Source organism: Mesoplodon bidens, assembly GCF_964165515.1.
Source record: "Mesoplodon bidens genome assembly, chromosome: 11".
Classification (NCBI taxonomy): Eukaryota; Metazoa; Chordata; class Mammalia; order Artiodactyla; family Ziphiidae; genus Mesoplodon; species Mesoplodon bidens.
The window spans coordinates 5,750,101-5,762,662 of record NC_138167.1 but is presented as its reverse complement, the minus strand read 5'-3'; the positions used below and the strand labels follow the sequence as shown (position 1 = coordinate 5,762,662).

At 55.9% G+C, this 12,562-nt stretch overlaps 1 protein-coding gene across 1 annotated transcript; it reads left to right on the top strand.

Annotated features, from left to right (window-relative positions):
• Window positions 1-6,135: 6,135 nt before the first annotated feature.
• On the top strand, window positions 6,136-9,102 carry PIANP (PILR alpha associated neural protein; the record flags this gene model as incomplete). The annotated part of the gene is made up of 5 exons (XM_081248497.1): window positions 6,136-6,152; window positions 6,398-6,909; window positions 7,647-7,728; window positions 8,513-8,734; window positions 9,047-9,102. 5 exons carry the CDS (start codon window positions 6,136-6,138, stop codon window positions 9,066-9,068), a joined length of 855 nt encoding a protein of 284 aa, XP_081104623.1. The 3' UTR covers window positions 9,069-9,102.
• Between the last annotated feature and the right edge of the window lie 3,460 nt (window positions 9,103-12,562).

The following is a 12,562-nucleotide window of genomic DNA, read 5'->3' as shown; positions in this document are numbered from 1 at the left end:
TAGAAATCTCTTGCATTCCTATACACTAATGATGAAAAATATGAAAGAGAAATTAAGGAAACACTCCCATTTACCACTGCGACAAAAAGAATAAAATACCTAGGAATAAGCCTACCTAGGGAGACAAAAGACCTGTATGCAGAAAACTATAAGACGCTGATGAAAGAAATTAAAGATGATACAAACAGATGAAGAGATATACCATGTTCTTGGATTGGAAGAATCAACATTGTGAAAATGACTATACTACCCAAAGCAATATACAGATTCAATGCAATCCCTATCAAATTAGCAATGGCATTTTTTTTTTTTTTTTTTTTTTTTTTTGCGGTACGCGGGCCTCTCACTGCTGCGGCCCCTCCCGTCGCGGAGCACAGGCTCCGGACGCGCAGGCCCAGCGGCCATGGCTCACGGGCCCAGCCGCTCCGCGGCATGTGGGATCCTCCCGGACCGGGGCACGAACCCGCGCCCCCGGCATCGGCAGGCGGACTCCCAACCACTGCGCCACCAGGGAAGCCCGCAATGGCATTTTTTACAGAACTAGAACAAAAAATCTTAAAATTTCTATGGAGACACAAAAGACCCTGAATAGCCAAAGCAGTCTTGAGGGAAAAAAAACGGAGCCAGAGGAATCAGACTCCCTGACTTCAGACTATACTACAAAGCTACAGTAATCAAGACAATATGGTAGTGGCACAAAAACAGAAATATAGATCAATGGAACAGGATAGAAAGCCCAGAGATAAACCCATGCACCTATGGCCAACTAATCTATGACAAAGGAGGCAAGGATATACAATGGAGAAAAGACAGTCTCTTCAATAAGTGGTGCTGGGAAAACTGGACAGCTACATGTAAAAGAATGAAATTAGAACACTCCCTAACACCATACACAAAAATAAACTCTAAATGGATTACAGACCTAAATGTAAGACCAGACAGTATAAAACTCTTAGAGGAAAACATAGGAAGAACACTCTTTGACATAAATCACAGCAAGATCTTTTTTGATCCACCTTCTTGAGTAATGGAAATAAAAACAAAAATAAACAAATGGGACCTAATGAAATTTAAAAGCTTTTGCACAGCAAAGGAAACCATAAACAAGACCAAAAGACAACCCTCAGAATGGGAGAAAAGATTTGCAAAAGAATCAACGGGGGCCTCCCTGGTGGCGCAGTGGTTGAGAGTCCGCCTGCCGATGCAGGGGATACGGGTTCGTGCCCCGGTCTGGGAGGATCCCATATGCCGCAGAGCGGCTGGGCCCGTGAGCCGTGGCCGCTGGGCCTGCGCGTCCGGAGCCTGTGCTCCGCAACGGGAGAGGCCACAGCAGTGAGAGGCCCGCATACCACAAAAAGAAAAAAAAAAAAAAAAAAAAAAGAATCAACGGACAAAGGATTAATCTCCAAAATATATAAACAGCTCATGCAGCTCAATATTAAAAAAACAAACAACCCAATCCAAAAATGGGCAGAAGACCTAATAGACATTTATCCAAAGAAGACATACAGGTGGCCAAGAAGCACATGAAAAGCTGCTCAAGATCACTAATTATTAGAGAAATACAAATCAAAACTACAATGAGGTATCAACTCACAGCAGTTAGAATGGGCATCATCAGAAAATCTACAAACAACAAATGCTGGAGAGGGTGTGGAGAAAAGGGAACCCTCCTGCATTGTTGGTGGGAATGTAAATTGATACAGCCACTATGGAGAACAGTATGGAGGTTCCTTAAAAAACTAAAAATAGAATTACCATATGACCCAGCAATCCCACTACTAGGCATATACCCAGAGAAAACCATAATTCAAAAAGACACATGCACCCCAATGTTCACTGCAGCACTATTTACAATAGCCAGGTCATGGAAGCAACCTAAATGCCCGTCGACAGAGGAATGGATAAAGAAGATGTGGTACATATATACAATGGAATATTACTCAGCCATTAAAAGGAACGAAATTGGGTCATTTGTAGAGACGTGGATGAATCTAGAGACTGTCATACACAGTGAAGTAAGTCAGAAAGAGAAAAACAAATATCGTATATTAATGCATATATGTGGAACCTAGAAAAATGGTGCAGATGAACCGGTTTGCGGGGCAGAAATTGAGACACATATGTAGAGAACAAACGTATGGACACCAAGGGGTGAGGGGAAGTGGCGGGGGGTGGTGGTGGTGGGATGAATTGGGAGATTGGGATTGACATATATACACTAATATGTATAAAATGGATAACTAATAAGAACCTGCTGCATAAAAAAATTACTAGATATTGTGAAGACTAGTTTGTAAAGGGCAAGGGCAGAAGCAACAAGATTATAGCAAGATTATAACAATGATGGAGAGAAGGAGACGAATTCAGGACATATTTTAGATGCAGAGCTCACAGGACTTGCTGATGAATTAGATACACGGTGGGAATCAGTGAGACAAGGGAAAGGGAGGAAGGATGTTTCCTAGGTTTTTAGCCTGAACAAGCAGAAGCCATCATATCCCAGGACGGGAAACAGTACTGGGAGAGAAATGGATTGTTGGGGGGCAGCGGTGGTAATTCGAGACATCTATTTGAGCCATGGGAGCTTTGTATGGCTATTAGGGCATCCAAGTGGAGATGTCAAGTAGGCTGTTGGATAAATGAGTCTGGAGCGCTGGATATAAATTTAGGACTTGCTGACATTTACATAGTATTTAAGCCCTGGGACTGGATGACATCACTGGACAGAGAATGTGGAACGAGAAGGGGGCCAAGGACTAAGCCCTAGGAAGTTCTAACATTTAGAGGTCAAGCAGAAGACGGAGAAGGAGAAGCCAGGGAGGATGAAGGGAAACGAGAAGAGTGTGGTGTCCTAGAAGTGCAACTCAAGTAAAACAGGGTAACCTGAAAGGAGGCGGGGGTAGGACAGGATGAGAGTGGGGGCAGGGGAAGCCCATTTAGACAGAGAGGTTAGGGAAGGCCTCGCAGAGGAGATGACATTGGATCTAAGTGAAATTTTAATGAAATGAGTGAATCATTGTGAAAAGCCAGGGTAAAACATTCCAGGCAGTGGGAACAGCAAATGCAAAGGCCCTGTGGCAGGTTAAGCCCTTGTAATTCTGGTAACATAGATCAGGTCCAGTGTGGCTGGGGCATGAAGAGCGTTAGGAGGGGCGGGGCCAGGTTATACAGGGCCCTGTAAGTCACGGTGAGGAATTTGATACTCTGAGCGCTAGAAAAGCTGAGTAATGCAACTCGGTCTACCTATTTTAAAGATCGTTTGGTTTGCTTCGGGAAGAATGCATTGCAGCAGGACCAGAATGGAATCAGGGGATCAAGCTGTTGGGATAATCCGAGGTCTCCACTCCCACCCTCACCCCGACCTCATCCCCAGCACTCAGCACTCTCCAACAGGGGCGAAACAGAGTTGGGGTCACAGAGCTTTGGGTGACTCAGAATCTCAGAGATTGACTGGGGCAACCAGGGGTGTCCATGGAGTTGGGGTGAAGGGTGGAGGAGCCCGCCACCGGAACCCGGGGAATCGGACGGTGCTCACCGTCCGCTGCCCTCTCGCGTTCTCCACCTGGGACGCGGCCGGGCGCGGCTCCCCAGGCGCGGCAGCGCGAGGGTTAAACCATGCGGGAGGGGGAGAGGCGGAGACCAAGAGCTTCGTGCTGCCGCGCCGAGCCCCGCCGGGCCGAGCGCAGCCCGAGCCGAGCCGAGCCGAGCCGAGCCGAGCATCTCCCGCCGCCGCCGCCCCGCGCCCAGGGCGCCCGCCCCCACCCTCTACAGCACCCCGCTGCCCTCAGAACCCCCCGACCATGCCCAGTGCCCCACACGCTCCCGCGACCCCCCAGCCCGGCGCAGCCCTGAGCTCCCGCAGCCGTCGCGCCGCCGCGCCAGGCATGCAGGTGAGCGAGAGGGACCCCCACGCCCCCGCCCGAGGGAGCCCGGCCCTGCCCTCCCGGACTCCGAGCCTTTCGCCCCCCTCCCCTCCCGACGCGGTCCCTCGCCCGGCTCGAGCCTCCAGCCCATAAGCGCGCCTTCCCAACCACGCTTTCCTTCGCTCCGCGGGTCCCGACTCCATCCTGCCCTCCTGGCGCAGCGGTCGCCGTCCCCGCCGCTGCCTTCCTCCCGCCGTGGGCTCAGCCCCCGGCTCCTTGCATCCTCCTGCCTCGGCTTCCCTTTCTGCTTGCTCTCGGCGCTCCCGCCCGAGGAGACCCCTCGCCTACCTCCTGGTCCTCGTCCCCCGCCCCCCTTATCGCTTTCCAGCCCTGTCCAGGGAGCGTGGGCCTGTGGGAGGGGTGGGCTCGCGGCCGCGCTGGGGATGGGGCCCGGTTCCCCCAGCCCGAGGCTCCCGCCCCACCCCCAGCTCGTCTCCTGCGCACAACAGGTCGGTGAGGAGCGAGGGGAGGGTGGGGTGGCGCGCCAGCCAGGGGACTTGGGGCTTCCTGGAGGGGGCGACTAAGGGGTGCGGGGTCCGGGGACTGGAGATGCCGTTGGTTGGGGAGGGGGGATGCACAGGCGGAGAGGCGAGCGGGTCCTGGAGTCAGCTGGCCACAGACGCCCCTGGGAGCCCCTTTCCCCTCCCCTGGCTCACACGCCTTCCTCTGTCCCTGCAGCTTCGTTCTTTTCCCGGTTCCGTCTCCCTTCTTCCCACCAGGCCCCCATCCCTGCCTCTCTCCGTAGCTCCGTATCCCTTTCCGTTGGAAGAAACAATTTCCATCTCCTCCATCTTTGCTGTTCCCGTTTTCCGTGCCCCGTCCCCTCCTTGTCTCATTTTGTTCTCGGTACCATGTTCTCTCCTTTCCCGCTTCCTTCCTCCCATCCCTGGTCCCCTCCACCCCACTTCTCCCTTCCCCTTCCACGATCCCCACTTCCCATCCTGCCTGGACCTTTCCTTCCTCCTCCTCCTGCCCTTCCTCCTTCTTCCCGGCTCCTGTGACCGCCTCACCCTCTCAGCTTCCCTCCCTGACCTTTACTCTCAGCCTCAGCATCCTCCAGCTGCCGATCTCCTCTGCGCCCCCCGCCCCGTCCATTCTTTCAGGACTAGCCGCCTTCATCTGCTTCCTCTTCACCTTTCTCTTCCCTTCTCACGCCTCACCAGCCTTCCCCCTTTCAGGCCATCATCGCTTCCCATCTCTCCCCACAGCCCACTTCCCCAGTGCCTTCCCCAGACTCGCCCACCTTACTCCCCTGTTATTCTCTGAGAGTGCTTAATGTCCAGATTTAGACCCAGAATCCAGAGGACACCAAGTGTCGTATCCTCCTTCACTGGGGAGCTTGCTGCCACCGCCTGGATCCACCACCCTCAGCTCTGAGAACGTGTCCTCCTCTTTCAAAACCATCCATCCCGACTCTCCCAGGACTCTTTACCCAGGAGAGCTTCCTTTGAGGGGGTGGCCTCTCCCCAACTCCACCTCCCCTCAGAGGGCACCTGTGCATTCGGACGATCGAACATTGAGCAAATATTATATTCTGTAGTTTTTCTCCCGCCCACCTCTCTCTTTCTCTCTTTCCTTCCATCCCTCCATCCCTCCATCTCCTCTTCCCCTGCTCCTGAAGATGAGATCCTGGGGCCATTCCATCATAAGAGAAATGCCTCAGACAACAAGTGGGGTGGGCAGGCTGGGATGCTCCCCCTGTGCAACCACACACGTTCACACACTCACTCAGATTGACTTCCTCGTCCCTCCCCCACTCAGACTCCCTCCCTCCCTCGGTAGGTGCTCAAGGAATCACAAGGTTCTTGGCTCTAAATTAAGATCTAAGAAAAGCTAGGAGCTGTGGGCAGAGGAAGTGAGACGGAAGGAAGCCAGAGAAGTGGGAGTAGACCCTGGGGTGGGGGGGTGACAGGGACCTGGGAAGTTGTGTAGATAGGGGCTGGGGGCTAGACAGGGGGCTGTTCTGGGGGTTCCCCTCCCCGCTCCCCACCCGCCCGCCCGCCCGCCCGCCCGCCGCAAGAGGATGCTTGCAGCCATGTGTCCTGAGCGGGAGCAGCGTAGCTGGCAGCCACAGCTGGGAGGGGAGGTGGAAGTGAGCTGGTGGATGAATGAGCCGGGGAAGTATTCAGGGCAGGGCTGGGGTGTGACGACCCCTCTCTCCCCCAGTAAAGGCTGACCATCTGGGTCATCTCTGAGGAGGATCTCGGACATGGAGTCCAGGATGTGGTAAGTCTGGCCCGGCAGGGGAAGCTGGGAAGCCACTTTCCCTGGGGTCTTGGCCCTTTCCCTCCCAGGCCCACCCAGGGCCTTCCATCCTGAGGGCTAGACCCTAGGAAGATGGGAAATGAGAGCAGTCTTCCCAAGGCCCACCTCCTGTTTGCACAGAGTCTCGGAGGGAGGTGGCCTGTCCTCTGCACACATACGCCCAAGGTGGCCTTGGTTTCACCCGCGCGCTCTCTCCCTTCCCGCAGGCCTGCACCGCTGCTGCCCCGTCTCCTCCCTCTCTGGCCACTGCTGTTGCTGCCCCTCCCACCGCCTGCTCAAGGTTCCTCCTCCTCCCCTCGGACCCCACCAGCCCCAGCCCGACCCCCCTGTGCCCGGGGAGGGCCCTCAGCCCCACGCCACGTGTGCGTGTGGGAGCGGGCACCTCCACCAAGCCGTTCCCCGCGGGTCCCAAGATCACGTCGGCAAGTCCTGCCGGGCACCTCGCCCCCGGCCACCCCATCAGGCTTTGAAGAGGGGCCGCCCTCATCCCAGTACCCCTGGGCTATTGTGTGGGGTCCTACAGTGTCTCGAGAGGATGGGGGCGACCCCAACTCTGCCAATCCTGGATTTCTGCCCCTGGACTATGGTTTCGCAGCCCCGCATGGGCTGGCCACCCCACACCCCAACTCAGACTCCATGCGGGGTGATGGAGATGGGCTTAGCCTTGGAGAAGCACCTGCCACCCTGCGGCCAGTCCTTTTCGGGGGCCGCGGGGAAGGTGAGTGGGAGTTGGGGAGGTTGGTAGGGATTCGGGGGTGGGGAGGCTGGCTGAAGACTCTAAAGAAAGCAGCAGAGGTCCTGCCTGTTAGCTCCTTCCACAAATGTGTCAGGGACTAACGCTGGCACAGGAGGCCGAGTTCAAGATGCATGTGAGCCTCAGAGGAGCTCAGGTCCACTGGAGAAGACACAGGTGTAAACACTCGGGGATGAGTCAACGTAATAAATGCTCTAATGGAGGCGCGCACAGCACGTTTTTAGGCAGAGAGAGAAGGGAGAGACTACTTATGCCTGGGGATCAGGACACCCTCCAAGAATTGACATTTAAGCTGGACCTTGGAAACAGTGGGAGTATTCCAGGCAGAGGAAATGAACGAGCCCTTCAGGGTGACATCTCGGCTCAGGGAGCGCTGAGACGGGGCCAGTGGTCTGGGGGTGGGGCCGGGGTGGAGATGGACGTTTCCAGCCCCTAGTGTCTGTGCAGTCTCTCTGGCCTTGGAACCTCCTCCTCATCCCATATATACAGAAGATTTGGGGAAGTGGAGAAAAAGGATTTGGGAGGAAAAGAGCTGAAAACTCTGGGGAAAGCCGATGATAAAAATAAAGCGGGGAGGCTCCAGAGAAGCAGAAAGAGTTGGGCAATGTGGCTTCAGACGGCAACACTCCAACCCCACCCCCAGCCTCTCTCGGCTCCCCCCACCTCGGGCCTCCCTAAAAATTTCTCCCTACCCCAAGCAGGTGTGGACCCTCAGCTCTATGTCACAATTACCATCTCCGTCATCATTGTTCTCGTGGCCACTGGCATCATCTTCAAGTTCTGGTAAGCTGGGGTGGGAGGAGGAGATGCTGGCATTCCCATCAATGTTTGGCTACATTTGGCTGGAAGGAGCCAGGGCGGCAGTTTTGCTGGCGGTGGGATAGGAAGTGGTGGATTAAGGCAAGACTTTGGGGAAAAGGTAGGAAGGATTCGGGTGGGGGAAGCTCTGAGAAATGAGCGCAGATTCCTTCTGGGGAAATACAAGGGTGATGGGAGGGGGGGGGGAGTCATTTGTGTGCACGGGGGCTTTGGTGGCCACCCCTTGTGGCCATATCCTCCATGACCCATTCTGCAGAGCCCCTTCTTAAGGCTGCCTGGGGAGGAGGGAGAAAAATCGGAGCTTCCTTTGCACACACTTAATATCGGGTCGTGCAGTCCTTCCCACTTTACTGCAAGAATCATTAGACTGAGGTGTCCAGGTCATTAGCTGACTTTGAACTAGAACTAAACCTGCCAGGCGCCTGCTGCGGAGGGAAATGGCTCTGCTGGGTATGCGTGGGGGAGAGGCGGTTCTGGGGGACTGTGTGTCTGGGGGGAGGAGCTACTCATTCTGTGGATCTGAACCAGGCGAGAGGGTGGTTTAGATTCCCGAGCCCCCTGGCGGGGAGAGGAAGTGGTTTGGTGGACGCGGTCTCAGGACACGGGGCTTAGGGACCTGTTAGAGGCTGGTTTCTCTGCTGTAGGATGTTGTGGGTGCCTGAGGGAGACTAGGGGCGACCAGCGCTGGAAGCCCAGGTTGGGGGGGCTTCCTGAGTGTGTGAGAACCTCTTTCCTTCCGGGGCACCAGCTGGGACCGCAGCCAGAAGCGGCGCAGGCCCTCTGGGCAGCAAGGTGCCCTGAGGCAGGAGGAGAGCCAGCAGCCCTTGACAGACCTGTCCCCAGCCGGGGTCACTGTGCTGGGGGCCTTCGGGGACTCGCCCACCCCCACCCCTGACCACGAGGAGCCCCGAGGGGGACCCCGGCCTGGGATGCCCCAGCCCAAGGGGGCTCCAGCCTTCCAGCTGAACCGGTGAGGGCAGGGCAGAGGGCTGGGAGGGCGGGCAGGGGAGGCACCTGGGGCTGCGATGGTGGGATTGGGGCGCTCCCTCCCGGGTGGGTGGAAAGGAGGCAGACCTGCCCCCCCACCCCAGGAGACTGGACCCCTCCTCTCCGGGGGCACCCTTCCATCTCCCGCTGTCTGTGGATCTGCGTCCTGTTCTCATGCTGCCATTTAACTCCAACTCTGCCCTCTTAACCTTGATCCCTTTTATTTCTTGGACTGCCCTCTCGATTCTGGCCTGCCTCTTGGTTCCTGACGGTGCCCTTTCCCTTTTCCTCTCAGGATTCCCTTGGTGAATCTGTGATCCCCCCCAAGCCTGGGCTGCCACCAAGCAGGGGGCCAAGGGGCCGGCACAGCCCCCATCCCGCTGAGGGCAGGGCGGCCGTGGGCGCCTCGGAACACTCGCTAGCCCGCGGGTGAGCGCACCTGCTCAGCCTCCTTTAGGTGGGGGCCTCACGTATCTGTGGCTTTTGGCCCCCGGCCCCGCCCTGGCACACTCACATGAGAGCCTTGCACACTCGCCTCTCCCCTCACGAGCCACTGCACACACTCACGCTCTTGTACGGCCAGTCTCCCTAGCCACGTCTCTCCCCTCCGCGGATCCCTCACGTCCTCCCTTTCGTCTCACACTGTTCCCTTTGTCTTCTCCCACGTCCCACCCATCGCTCAGTGGCCCATCACTCAGAGGTCAGTGGGTGACTCCCGTGGACTCTGGTGTGCATGTCCCGGCCCCGCGCTGTGGCGTCGTGTGTCCTGCTCCCACTCTCGCCTCATGAACACCCACTGACTGAGTTTCTGTGGCCCCTGCATGCTGCCCCGGAGGTGGGTGGGAGGTGAGCTGGGGGCTCCGTGCGCCTCCGTCTGTCACGGTCCCATCCCGCTCCGCTCATGTGTTTCGCTGTCTCCCCCATCCCGCTCCGAGGGCACGAGCCCTTGTTACCCTGAGGGCTCCCTGGGGGAATGGGAGTACTGAGGGCGCAAACTCCTACCCCCTCCACTGCTAAATTCTGTTGTCTGGGAGATGGCTTTTGGGGAGCCACCTGCTGCACTACATGAGAAAGGGGCTCCCATTTGCCCTCCCCTGCCTCCCAGGTCCTTCTGTCTCGTCTGTCCTGGCTGTCTGTGTGTGTCAGTCTGGAATTCAGAGCCCCCGAGCCAGTCCTCCACTTGCCGGCCTCCCTGAGGGCCTCCCTATCCACCTAGGCTGCCAGGGACCCGAGCCAGCTGGTTCAAGGCCATCGGGAGCCTCCCAATCCGACCCTCCCTTCCTCCCTCCTTGGCTCCTCCACTCTCCCTCCTTTTGCACCACCCGCCCCCTCAGGTTTGTCCTGACTTCTCATGGCTTTCCCACTTTCCTTCCTCCTTCCCTCTCTTACCTGGCTCCTATGCTGTGATATATATTTTTGTATTATCTCTTTCTTCTTGTGGTGATAATCTTGAATTCTTGTGGGATGTAAGTTTCAAAATTTTCAAATAAAGCCTTTGCAAGATACCTGAGTCCCCTGGTTCTGCCTTATGAGCCCCACAGAGAGGAGAGGAGGAGGGGCGATGGGCAGCTAAGAGGGAAGAAAAGGAGGATGAGGGGGGTGCGGGTAACCCCTCCCGACCCGATGTGACCTGGCCCGCTCTGACCCGGGGTTGGGATTCGGGGGCTTTGACTTGGGATGCAATGGAAGGAAGAGACACTGAAGGGGGGCAGTCTTGACAAGGAGCAGCCGGAGCAAGAGAGAAACCGGAAGAGTGGCTTGTTAATTGCTAGAGAAAGTCAAGAGAGACCACGAAAAAGGAGGCAGAAGAAAAGGGAAACACGTAGAAGCACAGGCGATGGCGCAACCAAGAAAAGGAAGAGGAGAGCGCTGATAGACACGTGGAGGTCGAAGGGCAAAAGGAGAAGAAAAGATGGAGCAACGGGCAAGCGATGAGAGGGGCCGCAGGAAAGAGGCTGGCTGCCCTGCTTGCTTTATTGGCAGCCTTGCCCCCTCACCCGCCCCCGCCCACAGCTGCCCCCAGAAGCCCCGCGGTTAGCTCTCATTAGCTTTCCCTGCTCTGCCCGCTCTGAGAGGCACTGCTGGGGTGTGGGCGTGCAATCGAGGGGTGCGTTTGGAGGAGGGAATGCAGGATACCCAGCGGGGATCAGTCACCCCTGAGCCCCCAGTTCTAGGTCTGGCTCTCGAAACAGCCTTGCAAAAACCCACACGGCAGCCTCTCAGCTGTTGCTAGGTTCTGTTGCCATGGTAACCACCCAGGTCCCATTTCTCCCCCCACCCCCATCTGTGCCCCACTTGCTCCCTGGAAATGGGGGTGCTCCAGGGAGGAGAGGAGACGGTCACGTGCAAGAGGGGGGCTGCCCTGGCCTGTGTTGGCCTCCATGTATTTATTTTTGCAGTTAGAATCAGGGATGTCTATGTATCTGTAGGTGGGTGCTTTAGGGGTTGGGGCGCTTTACTGTGTACTCAAGTGAAGTGTGGCTGAGTCCACGAAGCACACAACAGTGAGCGAGGTGGAGGGAGTGTATTTCTCAGGATCAGAGCAGTTTGTGGGTTCGGGTCATCAGACTCCCTAAGAAAAAGAAGAAAGAAGCAGATCCGGGCCAAGGAGTGATGAACCAGCTAAAAGCAGAGGTGCAAGGCAAACATGCTGCTGAGGCGAGCTCAGAGTCAACCCAGTGGGACCTGAAGAGACCCCAGCCTGGAGCTGGTGGAAGGGAGAGGGCTGGATGAGACCTGAGGGTGCAGGAAGAGGTGCTGCTGGGATGGGCTGGGGGCAGTGAGGGAAGGACCTGAGGAGGAGGGGGAGGAGGAGGAGGGGGAGGAGATTGACGGGAGAGGAAGCCTTATTACCCTTTCCCTTCCTTCCCCACAGGAATCTAGTCCTTGTCAGGTGGGGGGTTGGGGGGAAGAGGAGGCGCAGAAGGGGAAGAGCTGAAGTGCCCGGACAGCACATGTCTCTTATCACCTTCCTCTTCAGAGGGACAGTGTGACCCCAAGGCTCATCCATATGCAAAAGGCACACATGAAGGTCCCTAATGAAGAGGGAATTAATTATCACCTGATTAGACTGCTGTTTCTCTAAATTTAAATAAATTAAAATATACCAGCAAGACACAGGAAATTCTTACCTGTTCCTTCTCCCTAAATGCCCTCCTTCTCCATGGAAAGTCAGATGGCAGGGAGAGACAGAGGAGAAAGATGTCCGAGTCTTTGAGTTGTCCTAAAGGAAAGATCCCGAACTAAATCCCATTGTTATGCTAACCAGGAAGAGTCAGGAGGCCCTGGGGAAGGATCCTAACTTTATCTCATGTAGTGTTGAAACTGAAACTATGGGGCCTCGGGAGGTCCTCAGAAGGCTCCAAGTGGCAAAGCAGTCACTGCTTAGTCACAGACCAAGAACACAAACGGTGGCCATACTACCCCTTTGCTTCTTGGAGGCCACCCATCACTACTGGGACCAGCATCTCTCATCTCTATGCTTTCTTTGCCTCCTGAGCTGTGCATCAAATGACTAAGCCAGGCTTCTCTTAAGCATTTTTCTGGAATGATTACCATTGTGGCTCAGACCAAACCAGGGAGTGGGGAAGCCCCCAGGAGGAGGGATCTCCCAGGCAGAGCTCAGGGTGTGGAAGTGATTCAAGATGGAAACAGTGTGCCAGCTGGAAAACCCCAGGCTAAAATTAACAGCCCTCCTCCCCCTACGCCCCACATTTATCTCTCTAAAGCTTCTCTCTAAGGAGTTCAAAGCACTAAAACTTGCTTCTTATAGCAAGGGCAGCAGCAGGGTTGACAATTGGAGACACCGAGG